General features: G+C 59.1%; 2 protein-coding genes across 4 annotated transcripts in view; one reads left to right on the top strand and one right to left on the bottom strand.

The window, feature by feature from the left end:
* Positions 1-3,127: 3,127 nt before the first annotated feature.
* On the bottom strand, positions 3,128-7,391 carry PAFAH1B2 (platelet activating factor acetylhydrolase 1b catalytic subunit 2). Its single transcript, XM_054395628.1, has 5 exons — positions 7,247-7,391; positions 6,515-6,604; positions 5,585-5,701; positions 4,605-4,727; positions 3,128-3,842 (listed from the first exon to the last, which is right to left on the bottom strand). The coding sequence occupies exons 1-5, from the start codon at positions 7,325-7,327 to the stop codon at positions 3,564-3,566; spliced, it is 690 nt and encodes a 229-aa protein (XP_054251603.1). The 5' UTR covers positions 7,328-7,391; the 3' UTR covers positions 3,128-3,563.
* Positions 7,392-9,133: 1,742 nt separating this feature from the next.
* SIK3 (SIK family kinase 3) overlaps positions 9,134-27,109 on the top strand; it is a 62,017-nt gene continuing 44,041 nt past the window's right edge. For 2 of the 3 annotated variants that reach the window (XM_054395711.1, XM_054395710.1), the window contains exon 1: positions 9,134-9,216. The gene's annotated coding sequence lies outside the window, so the exon portion shown is untranslated. The remainder of the gene's footprint in view (positions 9,217-27,109) is intronic. The other variant, XM_054395708.1, reaches the window with a different exon arrangement.

The raw sequence follows: 27,109 nt of genomic DNA, 5'->3' as shown, positions 1-27,109 counted from the left end.
GGCTGCTTTTCAGGCTGACGTTGCCACCCCCAGGCTGCCCCTGCTCTGTGGGGTGGAGGCAAAGAGACACAAGGCACTGCTGCTATTGTGCACTTTATTTCTACAGGTCCCCTCAGGGAGGATCCCGAAGCATTCCCAGACAGTCTGCAGGTTGTTTCCAGGTGAGGGGCGGTGGCGCTGCTGGCAGATGACTTGCTGGGGGACAGACAGATGCCCATGCAGGAGCTGGAAGCACAACTCCACCTGGCTCCTGAGCAGCTGCTGGAGCTCCAGGGTGACCATGAGTAAGGCTGTGTGGGGCTGTGCCTTCCCTGCTTGGGACAGGGCCACCAAAAAGCAGCCAGTGAGCAATCAGGCACAAGCTGGTGTCCTGCCCAGGGCCAAGATGCCAGCTCCCTTCACCCACACAACCTGGCTCCAGCCAGGGCACAGGACCCACGCTCTGCATGGCCACAGGAGAGGAAAAACAGAGCAGGAAGAGCCCTGGGATGGCACAGGGAGCAGAGCAGCTGGGCCAGGAGGAGCAAGGCTCCAGCTGACCCCACGGGAAGAACGCTGTGGTGAGAGGTTGCTTGGGTGGCTCCATGCAGGGCAGCACCTCCCTGGTGCCCACAGACAGGTGAGGAGTCAGCGACAGGGAGAGGGAAGGAGACACAGGCACAGACAGACGGCCACAGGCTGGGGTGAACATCCACGTTTATATCGCGACACGCACGGACAGGCAGCGCTCCCCACGGCAGGCTCACAGCCTCTGCCCCACGGCAGCCTGGGCTGGGGGGCAGGCAGCAAGAGGAGGCTGCAGCCTCACTTCACGCAGGGTCTGGGCTCCCCTCCTCACCTCTGCGGTCATCCTCCCATCCCTGGGCAAGCTCCAAGAGCCTCCTGCTGTCCCTCCACACCTGGTTGGTTTCCTCTCTGCTGCAACAAGCGAAGCTGACAATGCTCACACGGAGGAGTGCTGGGCTCAGAGCTGCCACATGCTACCAGGGTCTTTGCAGAGGGGAGAGGACCCCAGGGCTGATTCTTCCCCAGCCCACATGGGTCCTGCTGGCCCAGAAGCCCAGCTGCAACCCTGAGGGACTTTGGTCACTCAGAGCTGGAACTGACCAGGTACTGGGTTGTCAACACAAGGTCTGAGAGGAGGGAGAACCACAGAACCTCCCAGCCCTGAGCTGGCTCTTACAAGGCAGCAACAGCAGAGAAGCCACTGGCCTTGCTTCCCCTTGGCAGTGCCAGCAGTGCTGGAGATGGGTGGAGCAGAGGGGGTGGTGAGCACTGAACCAAGCACAAGTGTGGCACCTCAGCCCGCCAAGCCCCAGCAGAGCTGGCCCTGCTCACACTGCAGCAGGCTCAGAGCTGCCAAAGCTCCTGGGTCACTCGGTGCCCTGCCAAGAGAGGCTGACTCATGGCCCAGGAGCTGGAAGTCAGGGCCTTTGCTGGAGAGCAGTTCCTGGGTAGCATCTCTTTAGCCAAAGGCAGCAAGGAGGGAAGCAGGGACACAGAGATTAAGCTGGCACAGGACCTCTTCACACAAGTCTAGGAGCCCAAAAGGCTCTTAAGTTGGAGACCTTGCTCTGCCTGGTCTCCTGGGAGTGGGAGAAACCCTATTCCAAAGAATCCTCAACTGCAGCCTGTTGTAACATCTGCTTTTCCACTCTCCCTCGCCTCAACTTCTCCAGCAAGCATCTTTTTGGGATTGCCTTCACTTGCCAAGGCAGCAGAGCCCCTGGGAAGCAGCACATCCCCAGCCTGGCAATCCTTCCTCTGCCCAACCTGCCTGCTGCTGACCCTGGCACACGGAGCGCTTCGCCTCGCCATCATCTGTGTGCAGATCACATACACTGGGAACAAAACACACACTACACATGCAATCCAGGCAGGAATCCTGCTGGGATCAAACCTACAGGAGAAGGGGGGGGGGGGGAGGGGAGAGGTGTGAGTGTCATGGGGACATGAAAGGATTCCTTAATCCTAGCTTACAGAAGGCATGGAACAGCAGCACCCTGCATGGCAACCAAGGGCAGACTGAGCCCACCCAGCACCCTTGCTCCTGGCTGGCTGCAGCAGGCACAGCAGGCAGCCTGCACATACAAGCCCCCCTCACAGGCAGCAGGGGGCAAAGAGCTTGCTACACACTGTCTGTTCCTCCCTGATTTACCTGCCAGGATGCAGATCCTGCTGTCACAGGGAGCTGCACTGGTGGCACCGGGTGAACTACAGCAGAGTGAGGTCAGCGTGGCAGTGCCAAGCTCCAGCTGCAGCAGGTAAGCCAAGGAGGAACAGCAGTGGTTATCTACCCATCTGGGGCTCTGCCTTTTGGGTCCAAACCAGTTTCCTTCTGGAAAAGAGAACCTTCTGCATTTTCTATAATCCTTAGTAGACTACAAGCAGCGTCGCAACAAAAAAAAAAAAATCCAATTCAAAATCCTACCAGCCCCTGTAGGAGGGGCACCAGCCCCTCCAGCTGCCTCAGCTGGAGGCAGGCAGCAGTGTCTGGGGCAGGAAAAGCTACACCTTGACTGCACTGCTTACTGGGAGAGGCTGGAGCTACTCCAGACAATCTTGATACAAGTAAGACAGAAGCCATAAAGAAATTTACACCTTGGGATCTGTAAAGCTTCGGAGTGATTTAGGCCTGGCAGAGAGGGGCTGCTGTGTGGGTACCCTTGAAGAAGAAAAAAATATCTAAGAGTCATACTTAAAACCCAAAAAGGAGGAGGAAAAGCACTGCAAGAGGCTCTGTGGCACAGGCAGCTCGGTGGGATGAGAGCAGCGAGGAAGTGACTGTTCACTGGGCAGCTAATATCCTAACCCCAGTGCCTGCTAACAGTCAGCACCACCCCACACGGAGAGGAGTGGAGAAGAGGACAGCCAGCAGCAACCAGGGCAATGGGGAAGGCTGCATGGGAGGAGAGAGAAGCACAAGAAGAAGAGCCTGGGAGGGGAAGAGCAGCAGGGTTAGCCCTCTGCTGCCTTACGCTTCTGAATTCCAGTTTGATGCTGCCTGGCAAAGGAGCGAGAGAGCAACCTGGGGGCACTTCAAACCCCCTGGAGAACAAAGAACAAAAGCAAAATAACACATCCCCCCCCCCCCAAAAAAAAAAAACCTGAAAAGGTGGGACTGGGTTTGGAAAGATGCACCTGCTGTGGCCTTTGGCCAGTGGAATGTGATTCTTGTTGCCAGGCTAATAGACAGAGCATGGTGCCTAGGAGCTGCGGGGAGGGGGCAGACAGGCTACAGGGGGGCTAAGGACAATCACAGAGCAATGAGACACAGGAGGGGGGCACAGAGCAACAGTCCTGTTCTGGGTTGAAATGAGGAATGGTTTAAAAGTAAAACTCTTCTCCTCCAGCTAATTTTCCTCCTGCAATAAAACCAAGCCAGCCGGCCCTCGGTACGTACAAGCCTGGTTAGAGATGAGCCTTCCCCCTCCAAATGCTAGGGACGAGCATCCGGCCACATTCTACCATGGAAAGTGCTTTAAGAAAGAAGGATTCTGTAGTGCCAGTGACAGAACTGATCTGATGGGCTGGGGTGATGCTGCTCAGGCCAGGGCAGCTGCTCAGGCCAGGGCAGCTCGTTTCTCCTCAGGGGTCTCCTCCAGCAGCTGCATGATCAGTTCGTGGAGGGGTTTGCAGATCTTGGCGTAGCCCCCCCCGGTGAGGTGCAGGAAGTCGAACATGTCATGGTAGGAGATGGTGCCATCCGAGTGCACGAAGCCAGCATCCACGTCCAGCAGCTGCACGTTGGGCAGCTTGGGCAGGGAGCCCTTCAGCAGGTGGTTCACTTTGGCGTTCTTCTGCCGCAGAGGGTTCGGCTTCTCGCCACGAGGTAGCAAGCCCTGGGCACGGGAGGGAGGCAAAGGGGAGCTCGCACAGCTCTGGTGGCACAGGAGTGCCCACTCTCTGTGACTCTGGGTCACTTTGGGTCACAGAATCACCAAGTCCAACTGGTCACCCAACCCTAACGAATCAACCAGACCATGGCACCGAGTGAACACCTCCAGGGACGCCGACCCCACCCCTCCCTGGGCAGCCCGTTCCAAGGGCAATCTCTCTTCCTGGGAAGAACTTCTAAGATCAGCCTAAGCTTCCCCCTGCAGAGCTTGAGACTGTGTCCTCTTGTTCTGCTGCTGGCTACCTGGGAGAAGAGCCCAACCCCCACCTGGCTACGACCTCCCTTCAGGCAGTTGCAGACGGCAATAAGGTCTCCCCTGAGCCTCCTCTTCTCAGGCTCTCTTGGCTCACTTTGTCCATTCTTACCCAGGTGAAATGCAGCTGAGAGGGCCAGCAGAGCTGCAGGCACAACTGGCAAGGCTCCTGCTCTTCCTCACCCCTTAGCATCTCCCAGTTCCTGCCAGCACCTCACTGACAGGCACCAGCTAAGCTGCCAACACACAGAGGCCAGCCAGGACTCCCAGTGCCAGCTCTGACCCGGGCAGGTATTGTCCCCTGCCAGGACAACTTCACCAACACTTTTAGGTGGGATGGCAGCAGTGCCAAGGGGATGATCCCTGCTCTCCCCAGTCTGATCAGTCACTCCTGGGCACAGACCTTCCTCAGAGCCCTTTGCTGTCACCCCAAGGGACACGAGGGACACCTACCAGCACAATGACTTTGGCCTGTGGCTGCTGGGTGTTTATCAGGTGCACGATGGCCTCGATGCCCCCTGCCACCTCCTCTGCTGTGTTTTCGTGATTATTGGTCCCAACCCAAACCACGATGACCTGGGAGGAGAGAAAAGGTCTGAAGCTTTCCCACAACAGGTCAGAGTGGGTGTGCTGACCCTGAGAACCCTGCCTGGACATCATCTGCCCCCAGCCAGCTGCAGGAAGAGTTCAACTGGCAGCTGTGTCAGCTTCTGAAGAGCTTCTGATTTGCCCCTCAGTAGGGATGGAGAGCTGGTGCTGCTGGAGCTTTACTGGCCAGCCAAAGGGATGTCTCAGCCCACCCCATTCAGAGCCTCTTTGCCAACACAGCTCACAGCTCAGAGAAGGGAAGGCAGAGCTGTACAGCACAGTCTGAGCTGCTCCGGGGCAGGGCCAACCATGCAGCTCTGCTGCCTGTCTGAAAGGACCACCAAGGGTTAAACAGCAGGCTGGGAGCAGGAGGCTGATCCTCACCACATACCCCCAGCATCTTCTCTAACCCTTTATCAAACACTTCACCACCCCTTTCTGGAGGCCAAGAATGCATTCCAGGCTGGACAGACACTCTGCCACTCAAAACTGCACCCAGCTCTGCTCAATCAGAGGCCTGACCAACATTTTCAGCAGGACGAGGAAGTCATCTCCATTTGTGGATGGCATCCTCCCATCTGCACACAGAGCAGCACAGCCTCGTGCAGGGCACGTGCAGGTCTGTGCCCAAACAGGTCTGGTTTGGCCAAACACACTGTGGCACCTGATGGGCACTCGGTGCCAAGGGCTGCTCAAAGGAAAACTTCTCAAAGGGTACCAGCTGGTCGCACAGGAATGCATCCAAATGGGTCCTGAAAGCCTCCAGAGCAGGAGACTCCTCTTTTTGCTGCACTGGTCTCTTCTAAGCCAGCACAGGGCTGCCCACTTTGGTTTTCTGCTTGTACCTTGGGTTTAATGTTCTCCAGTTCACCGTTCTTCAGCCTCCATAGGACATGTCCTGTGGTGTCTCCACCGATCCCAAAGTTCAGAGCATGGAGTGGTGAGAAGAGCTCTCGCCAGATCTGTGATCAGAAAGCAATTTGCACCTCAGAGCAGCATCCTGCTCTGAAAGAAAGGCACTAGACAGGCAAGAAATGGCCCCAAGGAAACCAAGAGTAGCAGCCTGGAGACTTCCCCTCAAACCTCACCTCCACAGAGGGCATTTACAGCCAGGGTGAGGTGCAGGGATGGAGCTGCTGAGGTTCAAGCGCTCAGCCCTGGCCCCGGGGGAGGGATGCCCAACTCATCACACAGAGAGTGCTGCACCTGCAGCAGACCCCCATGTCCTGAGCTGCCCCAAGCAGAGGGAGCCTGACAAAGGGATCTCTGATCTGAAGGGATCCTTTTCATCACCAAGTAACCAAAGCAGGAGAGAGGAGCAGCTCTTGCCAAAGGAATCTTCCCAGCTGCCACCAGGCTGGAGCAGCATAAGTCTCTGTTGCCTCAACAGAACTTCAGAGGGAATCAAATGTGCCACTGCCTGCTGCACTCCCAGTGCCAGGGGGCCAAATGTGTTCTGGCCATGCAAGATACCCCACAGAGAATTCAGGGGGAGTCTGGAAGCTGAGATTCCAGGAGGCAGCAAGGGGCTGTGTACATGTGCCAGGATGGAGAAGGTCAGTGATGGCCTCAGGGACAGACAGCAGATGGCTTACAAGGGGCAAGGCTTTGCACAAGCACTGGGCAGGCAAAGAATCAGCAGAAAAAACCTGAAGGGCTGGCAGTAAAATTGGAACAGCAGAAACTGTCCTTAGTACATGTGAGCAGCAGATACTGGGTTAGAGCAGAACTGCTCCAATTCCCACAGCCCTCCCATCCTCCTGCCCCAGCCATACCTCATACTGCTGCAGCAGCTGCACCATGGAGTCCCCCACGAACAGCACGTCAGGCTCCTTGTCTTTGCAGTCCAAGACAAACCTGTTGTGCTGTGAGAAGGAAGCAGCAAGGTTAGACCTGATCAGGCCTATCTCTGCTGCAGGACAGAAAGGGACAGCTGCCCAACCACTTTCCCCTGCTGCCATATCCCCTCCACCATGCTCCCCTGGGTTAACCCCTGAGCTGCTGGGCATTCGTCCCAACCACACAACCCCAGCAACCATCTGGGTGGTGGTGAGAGGAGCATCATGTCTGCTCCACAGGCTAGCCACATGTGAGCCTGTTGGGCACCCATCAGCTCCAGCAACTACAGAACAAGAGCCATCAGCAATCAGTCACTGCAGCCAGGGTACTCCAGCTGCTTCTGCCTGCAGCAGCGAGGGACAGGCAGCCCCAACACCTTCCCTCTGCTTTGTCACTCCCTCAGCCCTGCTGGAAAGCCCTGCTCTGCACTTTGCTTAAAGGGGCTGGCAGTTTTTTCTGCCTCACAGGCCAACTGGAGTGTCCTCACAGGGACTTCACAGGAGCGCTTCACAGGGCAGCTTCCAGGTCACCACCAGACAGAGGCACACAGCCAGCCTTGGGGCAGCAGAGCTTCTGGGGCTCTGAGGGGCAGCCAGACAAGGCCTGTGCAGCCCCCTAACCTCACAACAAAGAAGATTCAACCTTGTATGACCCCTGCCCAGCCTTACCTGTGACATCCACCTGTCATCTCCTTGGATATCTTCAGCGGCGTGCGGCACTGCGGCCGGGTTGGAGTTCCCCTGGCTCATCCTGTTCCTGTGGAGAGAACAGGGCAGAGAAGCCACTTCCAGTGGCTGTCCTGGAGCCACCACACTTCCTGCCACTCACAGGGGACAATCCACGCCCGCTCCCGTGTGGGCTGACTTCTGGCTGACAACTAAAGAGATGTTACTGCACACATGACTGCCAGGGTGACTCTGCAGCCAGTCCTCCGGAAGCCATCAACCCGCTGGATGTCCAGAACGTGAACCCAATGCCACAAGAGACAAAGAGGAGCTGGTTTCTGAGGATGATCTGCAAGAGCAGCCCTCAGCCACCCACGGCTTTAAGGCGGCAATAATAAATGCTAACAGCCCGAAGATTAGCCCCTATTAGTATGCAGATATCCAGCTTACAACCACTGAGCTCCGCCGTGCAGGTGGATTATCTGGCTTCAGGGGCCAGCGCATCACAGCGGCAGTGATCCCAAGGGATCTCAACCGCGAAGAGCATCGGACAGCGATCGCTGCTCCCGCTTCCAGCTACCGCCCTAGGTCGGCGCAAAGCCCGGCCCTTTTCCCGAAGGCCAAACACGCCCAAGTAGCAGCCCTGGGCTGCCGTGACATCGGGGCGAAGAAGCTGTGCTCTGGGCTGAAAGGGAGCTCCCCCTCACTGGGCGGAGAGGTGACAGCAGCGGGCCTCCTTCCCAGGCCCCAGGTGCCGCTCATCGCGGGCAGTGTTTGTAAGGGCGGCTTCCCGCCGCCGCAGCCGCTCTGCCAGAGCAGCTCTTCATCCTACGCCGCGGTTACGGCCAGACCGCCGCCCGGGGCGGTGCCGGAGGCAGCCTGGTTGCCTCCTCCCGGGCCTCCCGCGCCCCACCGTCCCTGCAATGGGGGGAAGGAGCCCTCTCGCAGGGCGGGGAACCCCTCGGAGCTCCGCCGCGGGGTGCGGCTCGAGCCCGTACTCCGCGGGACCGGTAGATGAAGGCAGCAGAGCGCTGGCTGCTCCGGCGGGGCTGGGCCCGTCCCGGCGGACTCACGGCGGCAGCGGCTCCCCCCGCGACTCCATGGCGCTCTCGGGCGGGCGCCTCCCTCCCCTCGGCCCGGGCTCACACCGCGCCTGCGCTGCCAGCGCTTCCGCTTCCGCCGTGGTCGGCAGCCAATTGCTGCTCGTCTCCTCCGAGCTGCTTCCGGCCGCGCTGTCCGAAGACCCACCCACCGCTCCTCTCGCACCGGCCTCTAGACGGCGCCCGGCCGCAGCGGCTTCACCATGACGTCATTCCCCGGTGGTGACGTCAGAGGTGTCATTCTCCCGCTGGAGAGGCGAAGTGAGGCGTGCCGGGGGACCTCGACACCCGCTCTGTGGGGCCACTCCTTCCCCCGCCAGGCCGGGGATCCTCGCCGTCCCGGAGGGCGCCTCTGGGTGACGTCAGCGCTGAGCTGTGACGCCACGGCGGGCGGACCGGGGCCCGGCCCCGCCCCCTTCGCCTTTTCTCGTCAATTTTACCTCAGAGCTCCAGTGCTGCTCTCCCTCCCCGCCACGCGGGGGCGCGCTGCCCGGCCGCCCCGCCCGGTAGGCAATGGGGAGCGGCGGCGGGCGGTGACGCGAGGGTGTGCGTCACGGCCGCGCTGGCGTCAGGGCGCCGCCCCGCGGGGTTGCCATGGCAGCCGCCCGCCCCCTGCCCCCCCGCGGATGAGCTCACGCGGTGCCGCAGCCCCGAGGGGGGGGGTTTGCTCCTCGCAACAAGATGGCGGCGGTGGCTGCAGCGGCGGCGAGCGGCGCGGGGGGGCCCGCTCCGGCCCCGCGGCTGCCCCCGGCCCCGCCGCCTCCGCGGCCCCCCGGGCCCGCCCGCATCGGCTACTACGAGATCGAGCGGACCATCGGCAAGGGCAACTTCGCCGTGGTGAAGCTGGCCACGCACCTGGTGACCCGGGCCAAGGTGAGGGGCCCGCCGCGGCCCGCACGCGTGGGGCCTCTTTCCATCCGCGGTGTGGGCTGCCGGGACCGGGACCCCGCCGAGGGGGGATGCCGGGGTGCGCTGCCCGCCCCGTCGGGTGTGGGGCCGGTCTGCAGCCCGCCAGCGGCTCGGCCGGGGCCCGCCGGAGCTCCCCGGGGCCTGCCGGACTGGCCGCCGTGCGCCGGGGCCGGTGCCCGGCCGCAGAAAATGCGGGTCCTGGCCTTGCGGTGGGTCCGAGCAGGGGGCCAGTTGTCAGCGGACCCCTCGCCGTGGCCGCGGGTTCGGTGACACCGCGGCGGGGGAAGCTCTCCGCCTCCTTCGGCGTGGTTTTGTCACGGGCAGTCCTGCGGCTGCTCCGGTCTCCATTTGGCTGTTTCTCCCTGGGTAACCGTGAAGGAGCCAGCGCCGGGTGTGCGGGGTTCGGGGGGATGCCATCTGACGTAAAGGGCACCTCCGTCAGCCTCCCGTTAAGGAGGGCTCCGAGAAATGATTCCCAGTCGTCTAGGGCCAGGCGACAAACCGCAGGGAGCACGGTGAGAAAGGGGCTTCCGAGGGAGGGCTTCTGCCGTGCAGGTGGCTCTAGGCATGAGCTTCGTTCCCGGTCGGCAGCCTCAGCTGCTGCTTTAGTCTTTGGAGCAGGACGGGAGATCCATGAGTAAAAATATCCCTGCAGCAGCCGTGGGTTTGCTGTCACTCCCTGTTCCGAGGGGTGGGCTTGCTGCATACCCCAGTGCGGAGCCCACACCCGGCCGGGAGCTGCTGCAGGCTGCGGTGGGGTCGGAAGCAGGGCTGGGGAGCAGACAGGCCCCTGGCTGAATCCCCCTGGCCCCTGCACCTCCCCGGCCCGTGGCTACCACAGTCGCCCCTTGGAAGTGCTGCAGCCAGGCCGTGGAGGGCCTTGGGCTCCTATGCGCTGTCGGTTTCAGGAGTCAGGTTGTGGTGAGCCCTCGGTGTGGGCCCACTTGCTTTGGTTTGGTGCAACTCTGCCTTTCTGCCCAGGTGAGAAGGAAATTTGGTTTCAGGGGCTAGTTAAAAATCAGCTGCTTTCTACCTCCTGGACACTTCCATTCAGAAGCAGGTTGTGTTTGCCTATCTGAGGGCTGTTTCTGTGCCTTCAAGTGCCCGATGGGACAGTTTCACCTGCACCCCAGCTGCTGCTCCGTGCAGGGCTTGGCTGTTGTCGTCCCTATCGTAAAGCTGCTGGTGGAAGCTGGGGTGGGGAGTTCAGCTGCTTCAAATGCAGGAGGCTGAGCCTCTGGAGCTCTGTGGCTCTGATTTCAACCTCCCTCCTTGAGTCAGGGCTGCTGCTGAGTGGTGCTGAGTCTGAGGTTTGCCAGGTACTGAAGCAGAGACCATCTTTTGGTGGGGAAGAGTTGGTTTTGTGAAGATCAGCACCACACATGAGTACCTGGAGATCTGCTGGCCAGAGCTGGGTTTTGGCACTGTTGCTGGGTGGTGGCAGAGGATGCTGAGCTCCTGCTTTGCCAGACAGCAGCTTGCAGTAGTTGCTGCTACCATGAAGTGGCTGCAGGAAGGTCTCTCCTGGCGGGGTGGTAGCTGTGGGCTGTGCTCTGCATGTGAGGAGGGAGGCTGCATCCCTAGGCTGGGGAAATACCTGGGCTGGAACAGCTGCCCTCTGTTTGGCTGTCCCGGTGCCTGCAAGGCTGAGCTAGGCGCTGAAACTTGACCTGGAAGCTTTCTCAGCTCTGAGGTCAGGTTTCCTCCCAAATCCCAGCCCGTGAGGAGGAGTGTGAGCAAATGGGTGGCTTTGTGCCTGCACAGCCCCAGCGCTGCCCTTCCAGTACTTTTCCTCTGCTGCCAGGGCCTCTGCTTCTGACTCAGGAGTGGGGAAGGAGAGAGGAGCTGCTTGCTTCCAGCTCTGGGACTCGTGAGGTCAGAGCAGAGGCGCTGATGGAAACTGGGTTGGAAAGGGTGAATGTGTATGGGAAGGGCTTTTGGCTGGCAGTGGGAACACGGAGCAGGGCTGCTGAGCGCCGGCTGTCATCGGCTCCGCTTCATGGCAACGACCTGGGAGAAAGCAAAGCTTTGGCCATCAGGGTCCCTTCTAGCCCGCTGAAGGAATCCTGGGCTGGATGGCTGAGCCTGCTGGCAGCCCCTGCCAGGGTGATCCCTTGCAGTGCAGAGGAGCTGGGCAGCGTTCAAATATAGCCACCAAATCCCTGCGCAAACCTGACCCCATGTCACGTTCTCGGAGAGAGAAGCTGCTCTGGCCCCTCCTCGGGAGCTGTGCTGGGCTGCTGGCTGGAAAGGAATCCCAGAGTGAGCCTCTGGGTAAGCTTGGAGATGTCTTGTGGCTTCTGAGACCTTCTCAAGGTGGTGCAGTTAGCAGTGGTGCAGGCTGGCATGGGCTGCTGCCTGGGCGTTTCAAGGTGGGCTGCTGGAGGCTGTTTTCCTTTTCTGTGGACATTTACCAGATCAAGTGGACTTTGACATGACCTCTGAAGATAACAGCCTCGGCATTCCTGCCTGACCTCCCCTTTTCCCTAAAAAAAGGCAGGCAGGGGCTGGGCTGGTGCCTGCTCTCCTGTTAAAGGCCTCCAGCCCTGTGGGGAGTGCCCCTTGCAGGGAGGATTGGGGGTGGATGTGCCTGGCCCCAGCAGCCTGGCACACACTGCTGGCAGAGCAGCACAGTTTACATCCAACTGCATTTCCCAAGTGGAATGTGGGTCAGCAGTGGTGGGGACAGCAGGGAAAGGGAATGTTAATCATCCCAAAGGGCAGCAGGCCTGCATTCATCATTGTCTCTGCTGGACCCTGTGGCATAAAGGGCACAGTTGGCAGTTTCTGTACTGCCCAGGCCAGCAGTTCTTCATTTGGTTTCTGGAGCCTGGTGCTGCTGTGACAGATGTTCCACAGCTGGACCAGAGCTGGAGCTGCTCCCCTGCCCAGCATTAATGGGCACCTGCAGGGCACCTCCCTGTGTCTCTCCTTCCTCTCCTGCCCTTCTGTCCCCCTTTCCTTTGTCTCCTCTCATCCTTCATTTCTTCTTTCTGTTCTCAAAGCCTTCCTGGTGACCTACTGAACAAACTGTTTTCCACCCAGCTGCCAGCCAGAAGTCATCCCAGTGACTCCAGTAGAACTCCAGCTCTCTTCAGCCCCTGGAGTGGTTTCTGAGGCCACCTTTCTTCATCGGGGTGAAGGCTGACAGAGGGGGCTTTGGGTGCACTGTGGAGCACACCTTTGTTCCTCTGCTCTTTAGATGTTGCTTTGGTCTCCAGGAGCTGTTGGGGCTGAGGAGGGAGGAGAGGGACTGCTGCTGCTGTGCAGTGCTGGAAGCTCTCTGCTGTTGCTGTTCCTTCCCCAGCTGTGTAGTGGCATCTCTTGAGGGGCTGCCCTGTGCTGAGCCATCTCCAAGGAGGAGTAGTCCAGGGGGTATTTAGTACCTCCTTCCATGATGCCTTGCTTGCCTGGGGGTGAGTCCATCCCCTGTGCCTCTTCAGCCTGGCTGCCTCCCTCCCACCTCTCCAGCCTCCTACCCTCCCAGGTGTTGGCTGTGCTGGAGCTGTGTGGGGTCTGGTCAGCAGGGGCAGAAACTGCCCCTGGCAGGACAAGCTGCTGCTGCTGCCCAGGAGCAGGAATGGGAATGGCTGTGACACAGGAATTGGTGCCTCTTTTTTTGTAGGTGACTTGGTGAATGCTGTGGAGGCCTTGCAAAGGTTTCTAGAGCCTGTGTTCTTGCTTGTGTTTGGAGGAGGAAGCACACTGGAAGGGGATAGGGAAGCAGTATCACACTGCTGGGGGCCTGGGCTCCTGGGCTGTTGGGTACTTGGTGGGGAGGCAGCAGCTCAAGCCTTCCCCAGGTGCTCACTGGCTTGTGCAGCAGCCCTGGGCAGCTGCTGCAGACCTGCTGGCTCTCAGCTCCCCCTCTTGCTCTGCTGCTGACAGCACAGCCCTGCCTGGTTTTCCCATGAAAGTGAAGCTGTGGGAAGTTGCTGCAGTGCTGCCAGCAGAGCAGAAGTTGCAGTTCCTGGTGGAAGCTCTCCCTGGCTGAGGAGGTTCTGGTGCCAGTTGTGACTCCTCCTGTGTCACCAGGGAGCTGCTGCTGTCAGCTGAGGGCACATGAGCGGGGGTTAGGTTGTGTCTCCTCCCGGGGCTGGCAGGGGCTGAAGTGGAGCAGTTTGGAAATTCTGTAGTTCATAGAATTGTGGAATGGGTTGGGTTGGAAGGGACCTTACAGATCACCCAGTCCCAACCCCCTGCCATGAGCAGGGACACCTCCCACCAGCCCAGGATGCTCAGGGCCTCATCCAGCCTGGCCTGGAACACCTGCAGGGAGGGGGCAGCCACAGCCTCCCTGGGCAACCTGTGCCAGTCTCTCCTTTATCTTCACTGGAAAGAATTTCTTCCTCATCTCCAGTCTCAGTCTCCCCTCTCCCAGCTCAAAGCCATTGTCCCTCATCCTGGCACTCCCAGCCCTTGTCAAAAGTCCCTCCCCAGCTCTCCTGGAGCCACCTTCAGGTACTGGAAGGCTGCTCTGAGGTCTCCCTGGAGCCTTTGTGTGCTGCACTAACACTGAAAGGAAGGCAGCACTGAAGGCTGATTCATTGTTAGTCACTCTGTGCCTTTTTCTAGTAACTCTGACGCCAAGTCTCTCCAGTTGAGGCTGAACCTCACCCTCTCTGTTAAATGGCCATCAAAGGGGTTCCATAAAAAGGGAATTCTGTGGCTTCAGCCAAGTTTCAAAGCAGTCTCATCATCCTAACCCACACAAACAAACTCCCACAGCCGCTGGAGCTGCCACGCGGTGCTCAGAAATAGCTCAGCACTGCTGCCTGTGCAGGGGGACTGGAGCCCTGCTCAGCACCAGTGCTGACTGCAGGGGCTGGGCCTGCTCCCCAAGGTGGATCTCATGGTGTTCAGTGGCTCACCATGCTGGGAGTTACCTTGAAGAGTTGGAAGATGTTGAAACCTCCCCTCCTCCAGCTTCAATCCATTCCCTCTCATCCTATCACCCCCAGCCCTTGTCACAAGTCCCTCCCCAGCCCTCCTGGAGCCCCTTCAGGTACTGGAAGCTGCTCTAAGGTCTCCCTGGAGCCTTCTCTTCTCCAGCCTGTCCCCACAGGGAAGGTTCTCCAGCCCTCTGATCATCTTGGTGGCCTCCTCTGGCCCCTCTCCAGCAGCTCCATGTCCCCCTAATGCTGGGGGGCCCCTAGCTGGGTGCAGAGCTGCAGGTGGGGGCTCAGCAGAGCTGAGGCTCTCAGGCTGGTTGAACACTGCTGTGGTCGCTCAGCATCGCCTTGCCTGCTGCTCTCAGCAATGGTTTGGCAGCTGGAAGCTCTTCCACATCTTGGAGCAGGCAGTGCAGTTGTGGTGCATTAATTAGTGAGGTTTGAAGACCATTTAGAAGCAAAGGAGTCTCTGTAGGGCATCAGCCTGCGACTGCGGGCCCGGAGCTGGAGGCTGCAGTGGTTTGACAGAGAGCCAGGCACAGGACGAGTGTCAGAGCTCCATTAGAACACAGCCCCTGGGTGCTGTGGGGCTGCAGCTGGAGTGCTGCCCTCAGAGCCTGGCCCCTGCTGACTTCCAGCAGGCACAGAGATGCTTCCTGCCTCCTCCCAAGGACTTTCAGGACAGGGTCGGTCCTGCTGGAAGCGGTGTGGGATGGGATGGGCCCAGTGCAGTGTTTTCAGGGCTGAGGAAGTGCAGGTGGAGTGCTGCAGAGAGGGAAGCTTTGAAGGATTTTCTCTTCCCTAAGCAAGTCTCCCAGCTTGTTCCTGCTCTTTGGCTGACTTGGCCTTCAGCTGCAGTGCTTCCTGGCCAGCCTCTTCCTGTGCAGGGGCTGGTGTCTGCTGAAACCCCTGTGTCCAGGAGGAGCTGGGCTTGGCTCTGTGGGTCTCCTGGAATATGGGTGGAAAAAATGTCCCTCCTCATCCCTGTGTCTCAGTTCTTACACAGCAAGGCTGCCTGTGTGGTCACTTCTCTTTGGTGTCTCTTCAGGAGAGGTTCTGTGCTCCCCTTGCCCTTGAGGGCTGGGGTTGCTCCTCTAGGTCAGTCAGTGCTGGCAGGTGAATGCCTCAGCTCTGGTACCAGCTGGGCTCTTTCACTCTCAGAAGGTCTGCCCTCCACCACAGAGGCACTGGGCTCTAACCCTGCCCTCCATGGTTGCCTTGGCACTGAAGTCATCAGTGCTGGAGAAGAGGGCTGCAGAGATACTGAGGAGCAGCTCTGAGCTGAGGAGAGGCTGAGAGCCCTGGTGCTGCTTAGTCTGGAGAGGAGCAGCCTGAGGGGGGATCTGATCAATGCTGATCAATACTTCAAGGTTGGTGTCAGGAGGATGGGGCCAGGCTTGGTTCAGTGGTGCCCAGTGACAGGACAAGGGGTAAGGGGCACAAAGTTGAACATCAGAAGTTCATCTGAGCATGAGGAGGAACTCCTGTAAGGGTGAGGGAGCCCTGGAGAGGGAGACTTTCCTCTGGAGACTTTCAGAACCCATCTGGATGTGTTCCTGTGTGACCTTCTCTAGGTGACCCTGGGGCTGGACTCCATGATCCCCAGAGGTCCCTTCCATTCCCTACCATTCTGTGAAGAGCATTGGTTGTCCTTTTGGCCAGTTCCTGCAGCACTGTGACCATGTTCCTGTGCTTCCTGGATGGGAGGTTCAGCTCAGCAGCCCTGGCAGCAGCAAGGATTTTCATACCTGCCCTCTGCATTGGTAGGTTTTCACCTGAGCTGCTTGGGGAGTGTAAGATGAAGGCAAGCCAAGGCTCTTCTCTGCTGGTTTGTGCTCCAAAGGAGAGCTGCTGGAGGAGGAGGAGGCAAGGACAGCAGCCACCTCCAAGGGTCTGCTGAGGTGTGCCTAGTGCTGTGGCAGGGCTGTGGGGATGTGCAGCAGAGGGGAAAGCTGAGCTTAGTCAGAAGCAAAGCCTGGTGCTGCTCTGGCAGGCTGAGGCTCCCCTCACGCAGGAGGAAGACAAGTGGGGGCTGGCTGGAGGTATTTTCCCACTCCGTGGGTGCTCCTGCAGCTTCTGAATCATTTGGTAGACACTGGAGGCCTTCATCTCCTCTTTCTCTTGCTTGTCTGGGTGCTGCTGGTCCCAGTTTGGGACCACAGACAGAACTGGATGACTGCCATGGACCACTGAGCAGTCAGTACTGGAGCTGGGCCCTTCACCTGAGCACGAAGGGAAGTGTGCTTCAGGAGTGGAAGCGTGGGGGTGAGGCTGCACCACCTTGGAGAGCAAGGCCAGGCTGGATGAGGCCCTGAGCAACCTGGGCTGGTAGGAGCTGTCCCTGCCCATGGCATGGGGTTGGAACTGGATGAGCTTTAAGGTCCCTCCAACCCAACCCATTCTATGAATCTGTGAAGAGTGAGATGCAGCCTCTGAAGGTGATCACCTTGGAAGTTCCTTCCCACAGGTTCTCAGAGGCCTGGGAAAGCTGGGAGCTGGCCTGTGCTGGTGAGGCCCCTTGAGGCCACCTTGGTGGCAGTGGTCAGTCTTCTGCGCTCTGCTCTGCATCTGATGGTGGTAAGCAGAGCAGTTGTGCAGATGTGTGCTGGTAGAGCCTGTGGAGCAGCACCAGCCTTGCACCAAGAGCTGTCCTTGGGAAAGCTGCAGCTGAGAGCTGTGGAGCTGCTGGAGCAGGTCTGGGAACTCCGTGTCCTTTGTGTGCTGTTTGGTTGCTCTTGGGACGTGAGGTTAGTGGCTGCCTCCTGCAGGAGAAGCAGAGGGGATTTACTGGCTGTGTTTGTGTCTCCAGCAGGACTGGGGAGCAGCTGGGAGCATTCCTCTTAGCCATGTGGTAGGACATGGCAGACCTCAAAGTCCCCTTTGCTTTGGGGAGTGTGGGATCTTACCCTGCTCAGAGCAGAGCTGCATCTTCTGGGCTGCACACCAAGGCTGGCAGTGCCCAGTGCTGGGAACTCCTTCCTCTGGCCAGGCCGAGCAGAGGGAGCTGATGTCAGAGCAGGGCCTGGGCTGGCAGTGTGTCCTGAGGCACTGCAGAGCAGGCCAGGCCCCTGCACTTCTAGAGCAGCCTTTGGGGTGGTGATCAAGCCTCTTGAAATCCTGCAGGGCTGAGCGGGGGTTAGGCTGCAGGATAAAGTCATGGGAAGATGGGAGTGGAGCACCTGAACCAGCCTGGGACATGAGGCAGGAGGGGCTTTGGTTAGCAGAGGTGTGACTGAAGCTGGCTGGAGAGAGGCTGTTGGCAGTGCCCAGGCAAGGGCAACATCTGGCCAGATCAGGTCTGAGTCTGCAGGGGTGGTGCTGGGAGGGCTCCTGGTTGCTGCACTGCCAAGCAGCGAGGTGCAGAGCATCGGTAGCTTGCAGTGCAGCAGGAAATTAGTGGGAAAACGAAATGTGTCAGAGCCTTCACCATGGCAACAGAGCCCAGCTCCCAGCACCCAGAGACAAAAGCAGGTCAGGCTTCTGCAGGCTGAGGTGGAGCCTCCTCCAGGCTGTGCCTGTGGCACAGAGCCTGCCCCAAGCTCGGTGTGCAGGGGGCTCAGGGTGGTGAACTCCAGGGTTTGGTGGTGAGGTCTGGGGGGAGTCCTGCACTTTTGCTTTAGCAAAGGCTCTGAGCTGCCTTCTGCAGGCTGCAGAGGTTGGGAGCAGTCCTGGGATGTTTACCCTTCCTTGAGAGCCCTTTGTAAATAGCAGGGAGCTGCTGGAGAGCTGCTTGGTAGGACAGTGCCCTCCTGCATTGCTTAGTGCTTGCATTTGTAAACTGTCCCTGGGGTGCTCCAGCAGCAGGCCCCGTCCCGGCACGCCAGGGCTCTGCTCAGCCTCTTCTCACTGAGCACCTTCCAGCCTTTGGAGCTCCTCAGTGAGGTCAGCAAGAGCTGAGCAGCGCTGACATCAGTGACACGTGGAGGGGCTGACCTGCTCCTGTCCCCTCCTGGTGAGGTTTGGCCATCCCTGGCCGGCCCCAGGTGGCAGTGGGATCGATGGCAGCAGTGCTGCTGCTCAGGATTTCCCTCACTGCTGCAGGGTAGGAGGAGGTTGAGGGTTTAGAGTTACAGCACTGCTCTGGCTGAGGAGCCTTGACATGGATACAGCAATTACCCAGGGCTCGTCACGGGTTGTGGCTCTCATGTGCTTGGTGACAGAAGTGGAAGTGGCTGGAGGAGTGCCACCAGCCGGGCGGGCATGGGCTGGCCTCCCAGCCTGGCACAAGCCCTTGCCAGGGCGAGCAGCAGAGCTGTGCTGGGCTCCTGGTGCTGCCCAGCACAGATAACAAAAGAAACAAAAAAGCCACTTCAGAAGTGCTTGGGAGTGAGAAGACTGCATACAGCTGGCTCATGGCTGTTGCCTTCTCCTTGAATCACAGAAGGGTAGGAAGGGGTCTGCAGGGCTCCAGCCCAGCCCCCTGCCAGAGCAGCATCACCCAGGGCAGGTCACACAGGAACACATCCAGAGGGGCTTGAAAGTCTCCAGAGAAGGAGACTCCACAACCTCTCTGGGCAGCCTGCTCCAGGGCTCCAGCAGCCTCACAGGGAAGGTTCTGCTCATGCTGAGGTGGGGCTGGCTCTGTCCTGGAGGCTCAGGAGCTGCAGCTCTAGCAGGGTCTCTTTCTAGCACTGCAGCTCAGCAGCCTGCTCTGTGCTCCCTGCTGTGTCTCATGGCATTAGAGCAGACCTAGCTGTTAGGTCGTGGCCACCAGTTTTTGCCCAGACATCCCTTCCAGTCACCCCTAAACACCTCTGGATGTTCTCCATTGGAAGCTGCTCCTTCAGCAGCAGCTGGGAGCTGTAGGAGGAGCCCAGAGCAGGCAGGCTCTGGTGACAGGTCCTGAGCTGCAGCAGTGACCAGGCCTGGGCAGCTCGGCCCTCAGCAGGGAAGCGCAGCTTCCCGGTGGATTTGCATCCCGAGGCCGCAGTCAGCAGTGTGGGGGTGGTGGGGAGGGTGCCCTGGCTTGCTGGGGTGACTCATCATTCACACGGGCCCTGAGCCAGCCTGCCTGTCCCAACAGGAGCAGCCCTGCAGGGCCACCAGGGCAGGCTGCTCTGCATCACCTTCTGTGCACCAGGCAAACAGCAGACTGCTTTGGTGGTGCCACATGGAGGTCTCCAAGGGCACGACCTTGCAGGGCAGTCGGTGGGGCAGGGCTGCCCTCCTCGCTGCCCAGAGCAAAGCTTGCTGCCTGCCCTCCTGCCTCAGATCAGCTTGGAGGGAAAAGCCTCTGGGGCTGGGCAGCAGCACTTCCCTTGCTGGGGCCCAGGACAGCTCTGCAGAATGCATCCCTTGGTGCCTTCTCCCGGGGGGGAGCCTCAGCTGTGCCTCTGAGCTGCTAGTGGGATGTTAGCTGTCCCTGGGATGCTCCCAGACTGGGGAGAGCAGCTCCCAGTTAAACTGGTGACTCAGGTGGCTTCTTGGTGCTCTGCTGGGCTGCTCTTCTGTTAAATGTTTTGAGATCTCTATTCTGTCTCTCTGGTTTCAGCTGGCTGTGTGCAGAGGAGGGCAGGAGAGGCTCTGCAAGGCTGGGGGTGTGGTGAGGAGCAGGCCTTGTCCTGAGCTTGTCTCCAGCTCAGAGTTTTGAGGCTCATGGCTTGAGTAAGAGCAGACTCTGGTGTGTCACTTTGAGTCACCTGCTCCATGCTCAGAGGCAGCTGTCAGTGGTGGTGACCTGCTCAGCTTGCAGCCCCTCTGTGACACACCTGGCTGGGGCTGTCCCCAGGGAGGGCACCTCCCTCGGTCACCTGGCTAGGGCTGCAGGCTGCCAGTGCTCCTTGTGGCACAGGAAGCCCTTAAATCTCAGCCTCTGCTGTGGCATGCACCTCGCAGGGGCTTCCAGCCCAGAATGCCCTCCTGGGCTGCAGAGGAGCTGGGTGGTAGCCACTGCCGTCTGCTTCTGTTGTGGTTTGTGCTGAGCCCTGCAGAGCTGCCTCTGGCTGTGCTGCTGAGAGAAGGCTTTGTGGTGACACTGTTTAGGCTTCAGGTGGTGGTGCTCTCCACAGTGGGCTCCTCTGTCCTTGGACTGAGGCTCTGGTGTCTCTGGCTATCAGTGTCCCCCCTGGTAGACACAGCAGCAGGGCAGGTGCAGCCTAAGCACAGAGTGTTGAGTCTGCCTGGAGCTGCTCCCCAAACAGAAGGTCAGGTGGGCTTCAGCCACTTGGGGGTGGCAGGCAGGGTGCTGGGGGTGCTGCTGGGGTGGGTGGTGGAACGTGCTGAGGTGGAACTTCCTGGGTTCCAGCCCACACCTGTTCCTTGTGCTATCACTGGGCATCACCAAGAAGAGCCTGGCACCTTCACCCTGGCACCCACCCCTCAGATATTTATTGGCATTGATCAGGTCCCTTCTCAGCCTTCTCCTCTCCAGACTAACCAGCCCCAGGCCTCTCTATTCACAGCAGAGATGTTCCAGTCCCTTCATCATCCTCACAGCTCTCTGCTGGACTCCTTCCAGCAGTTCCCTGTCTCTATAACTGGGGAGCTCAGAACTGGACACAGTACTGCAGGTGTGGTCTCAGCAGGACTAATCCCCAAGCCTGCTCTGGCCGTGCTCTGTCCCTGCTCTGCCGGTGGCTTGCAGGCGCTGCAGCGGAAGCAGCTCCCTGGTTGCCCTCTGAGAAGGGCCCTGGCACGGGTGCCAAGCAGGTTGAGTGATGCCTTGGGCAACCAGCTGGAGATCAGCAGGAGCAGATACAAGATCCGTGGCTGCTGCTGGAGCTGATAGTGCTGGGGAAATATTTAGCACACAGGTGACACTTCTGATCTGTGAAGCACTCCACAAACCCCAGGGTGCAGCCTTGGTTGGCAAGCTCTGCCTGTGGCACTGTGGTGGGGCCAGGCTGCAGCTCCAGCTCCAAGCTGGGCTTTTGGAAAGTACCATGGGAGCCACCAGGTCCTCTGGCAGCTGAGGCTCGTGAGCTGCCTGCACTTGGCTCCTGCCTAGCCTGGGGCTTCCCTGCCCTCCTTCACTGAACCCTGGAGCTGTGGCCAGGTGGGGATTTTCCCTTCTCTGGGCACTCTTACTCTCTACTCCTCCTTGGCTCAGCTTCTCCCTTCCTTGCCAGCTGCAAGGCTGGTGCTTGTGCCCTGCAGGAGAGTCACAAGCAGTTGGAGTCCTGAAAGGAGAAGGAGCTAAGGTGAGCAAATCCCAGTGCCCTCCCGAGAGCGTGGCAGGTGCCCATCTGTGGGCCAGGGCCTCTCTTGCTCTTCCCTTGTTTTCTGAGTAGACCCCAGAGGGTTCAGTGGCATCATCCCTTGTGTCCTCTCGTTTGAGCTTCCAGGAAGGGCTCTGCTTTGGTCCCTTCTTGGAAACAGGTTGTCCAGGGGTGTGATAGAGCTGCATGTCAGTATCTGAAGGGGAGCTACAGGAAGGCTGGGCAGGAACTGTTCAGAAGGGCTTGGAGTGGTTTGAAACTGGAGCAGGGCAGAGTCACGTTGGCCATCAGGAGGAAGTTCTGCACAGTGAGGCTGGTGAGACACTGGCACAGGCTGCCCAGGGCTGTGCTTGAGGCCCCATCCTGGAGACATTCAGGATCAGCCTGGATGTGTCCCTGTGCAGCCTGCTCTGGCTGCAGCTGTCCCTGCTGCCTGCAGGGGATTGGACAAGATGCCCTTGGAGATGGCATCCAGCCTGATGCCATCTGTGGTTAGCATGGCACAAACAAGGTGGGAGGAAGAGTGTGAGCAGAGACCACAGCAATAAAGATGTGGAGACAATGGTGGTGACCTAGGAGCTGTGAAACTTTTGTGGAGTTTGAGGTGTGTGAAGATGAAGGACAAACTGCTGGGGGTGGACAACTCAGCCCCAGGGAACGTGGTCAGCTGTGCCCTCGCAGCTGGGGCAGGAGCCTGGAGCAGCACAGAGGCTTGCAGGCTGTGGTGGTGCTGGTGTGAGCACAGGGCTCTGACGAGGTAACTGCAGATGCCAGCAGTTTGTTTCCTAGGAGGTGGTTGGCTGCCAGCTTTGGAGCAGCTCCTGGAGGAAGGTGGCAGTTGTGAGAGGGAGCTGTTTGCTGGCAGGGACAAGTCAGCCTTTGATTCCCTGCCTCATCAGGGAGGCTTTCTGGGGCCTCCAGAGGCAGACTCAAGCAGCTTGCCCCCTCTGCCCAGCATCCTGTTCTCCTGACAGGAGCAGAGCTGTACACAGGGCAGCTGAGAGTGCTCCTGGAGCATCTTCCTCAGAGCCTGGGTGGCTCAGGAGCTGCACCCCAGGCCACCTGCTGTGGGTGAGCACTGGCACCCTGTAGGTGAGTGAATGGCAGGAGGGAATCACATTTACTGCAAGGCAGAGGTGAGGCATCTCCTGCAGCCTTGGGGCAACCCCAGCTCTGGGCTCTGAGAGTGCCCTGCTCACCAAGCTGCAGGCTGGGGAGGGAGGGGGTGCTCCACCTCTCCCCTTGAAACTGGGGTTGTGTGTAGGAAGGAACAGTCAGATTTGTATCTTCAAAGGCTGGGAGCAAGAGGCAACATAATTGTGTAGCCTGGCACTGAGGGAGCTCCCCTGGGCGGGGATGGGCATCAGCTCCCATCTGTGCTGCAGGGGCTGTTGATGTGTTTGGTGCTGAGAAGTGCTGGAGGAAGCTCATCCAGAGCCACAGGCTGGAGGAGCAGCCAGCGAGGCTGAGGAGCAGTTGGAGGCTGTGCTGGGCTGCCTGACTCTGCTCCACTGCCTGTGTGGCTGCCTGCTCCTCACTCCTCTCTCTGCAGAGGGACAGAGGCTGCTGACAGCTGGCTGCAGGCTGCTGAGCTGCCATGGCTGAGTGGAGTCATAGCTGCACTGCAAGTGTTAACCACCATGGGAACGCTCCCCAGGAAAGTACCTGAGCCTTGGCCTCCCTCTTCAGCCCAAGGTGTGAAGATGGTGCAGTGTTAGACAACTTCTGCCAGGAGCTGATATGGTTATCAGGAGCAGAGAGATGACAAAAGCTCAGTTTTGTTTAGGCTGCAGAATTAAAGCCCTTCCTTTCCCTTCAAACTTACTGCTTGAGTATCTCAATTGCTTAAGGAGAGAGGAAGACAGAAAGCTGGCAAGGTGTAGGAAGAGAGGTTTGCAGTAAAGCTGAGAGCACCAGGAGCTTGTCAGAGCCTTGGGCTGAACGGGGACAGTCCTGGCTGAGGAAACTGAGCAGGGCACGCAGAGCTGAGAGGGCAGAGCAGCTTCTCATTTTCCAGGCAGGGCTTGGTGGAACTGGCAGGGCAGTGGATCCGCTGGGAGCTGCACACAGCTGCCTGCTATCAGCAGCAGCAGCTCCAAGGGCGTTGCTGCATGGGACAAGCCCAGTCCTGCAAGATGTTTGTTAGATAAAGGAGTGAGCAGCAGCAGGCTGCAGACACTTCAGGTGCTGGGGAGCTGAAGGAGCCTCTGTTCAGCTAGCTGAGGTGGGGGGATTGTGTGGGAGGGCAGAGTGCCATACAGGGCAGCAAAGGGACATGCAGGGGTGTGCTAGGGAGTGTCCAAGGGAGGCTGTGAGGATGCTGAAGGGGAGGGAACATCTGTGTGAGGAGGGAAGGCTGAGAGCCCTGGGGCTGCTGAGCCTGGGGAAGAGGAGGCTGAGAGGGGATCTTACTGATGTCTATAAATATCTGAGGGGTGGGGAGCAAGAGGGTTCCAGGCCCTTTTCAGTGGTGTCCTGTGACAGGACAAGTAGCAACAGGGACAAGCTGGACCCCAGGAGGTTCCACCTCAACATGAGGAGAAACTTCTTTGGTGTGAGGCTGCAGGAGCCCTGGGGCAGGCTGCCCAGAGAGGTTGTGGAGTCTGCTTCTCTGGAGGCTTTCAAGCCCCACCTGGCTCTGTTCCTGTGTGCCCTGCCCTGGGTGCTCCTGCTCTGGCAGAGGGGTTGGACTGGATCTCCAGAGGTCCCTTCCAACCCCTGCCACCCTGTGATCCACACAGGTCTGTGGTCAGCCAGTGCTGCTCTGGCTCCCTGCCAGGTGTGGGCTGTGGGGGAGCCGTAGGCTTGTCCTGCACAGAGCCCATGGGCCCTGGCTGCTGGCCAGGCTGGTGGCCCCTTGCTTCTCACAGCAAGACCTCTTCTGGTGGAGAAGCTGCTCCTTGGCAGGTATCCTATAGCTGGGCACTGGCTGGTGATGCCAGCTTTGGCAAGGCCACCTGCAGGCTGTTGGCCAGGGAAGTTGTTTTGATTAGAGGCATCCTCTTCATCTGTGCAGGGCCCAATGTTTGCCTGGCAGGCACCAGGCACCCATCGAGGAGGGCTCTGAGCTTTGTGTATCCAAAGGCTTCTCAGAAACAGCTTCTGTGCCTGAGCTGGAGGCTAATGACAGCAATATGTCTGCTGGCATTCCGTAAGGACTCAGGATATCTTTGGATCCATCCATCTGCTCTCTGCTGCTTGGCTTCTCAGCACAGCCAAGCACAGCTGAGGAGGGGCTTGGGGAGGATGTGTGGCACAGGAGGGCTGCCAGTGGTACCTCCTGGGGGGTGAGCCCACTGCCTGTCACCCAGGCCAGAAGAGAAGGCTCCAGGGGGACCTCAGAGCTGCCTGCCAATACCTGAAGGGATCCTGCAGAAAGGCTGCAGAGGGACTTTCCATGAGGGTGTCTGAGACAGGCCAAGAGGAATGGTTTGGAGCTGAGGCAGAGCAGGGTTAGAGTGGAGCTGAGGAAGAAGTTCTTCAGTGTGAGGGTGGTGAGACTCTGGCACAGGCTGCCCAGGGAGGTCATGGATGCCTCCTCCCTAGGGTTGTTCAAGGCCAGGCTGGATGAGGCCCTGAGCACCCTGGGGCTGGTGGGAGATGTCCCTGCCCATGGCAGGGGGTTGGAGCAGATGATCTCTGAGGTCCCTTCCAACCCAAACCGTTTTAGGGCTAGGAGCTGCCCCCTCACAAAAGCTTTGTTCCATTGGGGCTTTAGGTTTGCTTTAGGCTTCCTCTGCCTTCACCTGGTGGTTGTGTGCCGCAGCTGCTGAGGTGGTGGTGCTGGCTCTGCAGTGGCAGAGGCAGGGATGAGTAATGCTCTCTGAAGCAGAGCTGCTCTAACCTTTCATGCTGGCTGTGCAGCTCCAGCGCTCATTGCAGCTCTTCCCTGGCTCCACGTCCCAGCGAGTGATTCATTTGATGAGCACAGCTCTGCTACCGCAGAAACCTCTCTGCAGACCCTCCGAGCCAAAGGGATTCTCGGCACCGGGGAAGGTCCTGTTTGTGTCTCCCGCAGCTGAGGGCTGTGTACAAACAGGCTGCAGCCTGCGGCTGCCCCTTCTCTCCCCCTCCCCAGTGCACTCCGTTCCCTCACATTCCATTGCAGTGACGTCGGAGAGCTTTTTTCTTGCTTTTCCCCAGAGGGACCGAGCGGAGCTGTTTACCCTCTGCTGGCCAGAGCAAGGGCAGACTTCCTAGGCACTGGGAGAGGGGGAAGGAGAGGAGGTCGTGACCGGGGAGGCTGCTCGGAGGGGAGGCTGCTCGGAGGGGAGGCTGCGGGCTTTGATGCTCACCTTGTGAGGCGCTGTGCTCCCCCAGCTCTGCTGTCAGCCCTCTCATGGGGTTGCCCCGGGGGCTGGGTTGCCTTCTCTGCAGCCATGGCACTGCTCTTTGGCCAGGCTGGCAGCTTGCAGAGCTACCCAGGAAAGGATTCCAGCTTGGCAGCCTGTGAATGCTCCGTGCCCATGGCTGCTGTGAGCTGCCAGCCTGTGGTGGGTGTTGTGCAGGGTGAGGAGCACAGCTCCTGTGCTGCTCCTCTCAGGACACTGAATCCTGGCTCCCCTGGCACTGCCATGGGCCCCTCTGGCAGCAGCTTTGGCTGTGCTGCTCCCGAGAGCTGACCCAGGAGCTGCATCCACCTGTGTCAGGCTGTGAAACTGTCTGGCTCAGCTCCTCTTGATGTGATTTTGCATTTCCAAGCTGTGTTCCTGGAGGCTTTGGAATGCCCTCAGGCTTTGCTTCTCCAGACCCTTGGGAAAGATGCTGTGTTGAAGGAGGCTTCTCTGGACAGCTGGTGGCCCTTGCAGTGGCTGCAGGAGCAGCACCTCCTGCCTGAGCACCAGCAAGACTCTGCATGTTTGCTGTGAGGCTGTGGGGAGCAGGTCAGCTTCTTGGCCTGGCCGTGTCTGCTGTGTGCTCTGAGAGAAGGGAGAATGCAGCATGTGAGCACCCACCCTGCCCTCCTCTTTCTTCCTGGGGCTGGCATCTTCCTGCATCCTGCTGTTGGGCTGAATGCTGCTGGGATTGGATTGAAATAAGCCCAGGGTCTATTTTAGCTCTGTCTCTGCGTCTTGGCTGGTTAGGGGCTCGATGTGTGTGGGTTTAAATCCACTTGGACATGTCTAGAGGATAAGAGCTGAACTGTTCCACATGGAAGTGACTTTGCTGGGATTTGTGGAGGTAGAGGGCAGAGGGGGAGGATCTGGGGGAGGAGGGAGGTGCAGCAAGCTGCCTCGAAGGCTGCTTCCCTAGCCTGGATGTTTCTGGGGATGTTGTCTGGCTTCCCAAGAAGAGAAATTGCAGCTGAAATGCAAACTCTGAGCCTTATCTGGTGCCTGGCATTGAGGGCAGTGCTGCTGGCTTGGTGTGAGGGAAATCAACTGCTCTGGCACTGCGTTTCAGAAGAGAAAACAAACCCTCAGCCTTGTGAGACACAGCCCTCAGCATTTTGCTGCTGGAGTTGAACTTCATAGAAGTCTCATTTATCTCCTTCTGGTTATACACGTCCCTGGAGAGCAAGGTCATCAGCAGGGATAGAAGTGAATGAATCAGGGAGCCAGGAAATGTGATCTGCCATTCCTGCAGGCTCTCACCCTGCCTGTGTCAGGGGAGCCTCCATTGACGTCAGTGGCCCTTACATAAGGATCTATAATGTGATGGCTCCTGAGGTTGTGTGGGGCTGCTGAGGCTGCTGTGGAACTGGTTCAGGACGTGCTCAGCACCACTGGGAGCCCCTCTGCAGCCCCTCTGCAGGGGCTGCGTGCTGGGAGCCCCTCTGCAGCCCCTCTGCAGGGGCTGCGTGCTGGG

The sequence above is a fragment of the Indicator indicator genome, chromosome 34 (assembly GCF_027791375.1).
Source record: "Indicator indicator isolate 239-I01 chromosome 34, UM_Iind_1.1, whole genome shotgun sequence".
NCBI classification, from domain to species: domain Eukaryota; kingdom Metazoa; phylum Chordata; class Aves; order Piciformes; family Indicatoridae; genus Indicator; species Indicator indicator.
The sequence above is the reverse complement of the archived record's forward strand: the minus strand, read 5'-3'. Positions and strand labels throughout refer to the sequence as shown.

Coding starts and splice junctions, on each gene's coding strand:
- PAFAH1B2 (XM_054395628.1), bottom strand. CDS start 7,327: ATGAGCCAGGGGAACTCCAACCCGGCCGCAGTGCCGCACGCCGCTGAA. Junction 6,605..7,246: donor ATGACAGGTGGATGTCACAG/GTAAGGCTGGGC, acceptor TCCTTCTCACAG/CACAACAGGTTTGTCTTGGA. Junction 5,702..6,514: donor AGCTGCTGCAGCAGTATGAG/GTATGGCTGGGG, acceptor TTCTGATCACAG/ATCTGGCGAGAGCTCTTCTC.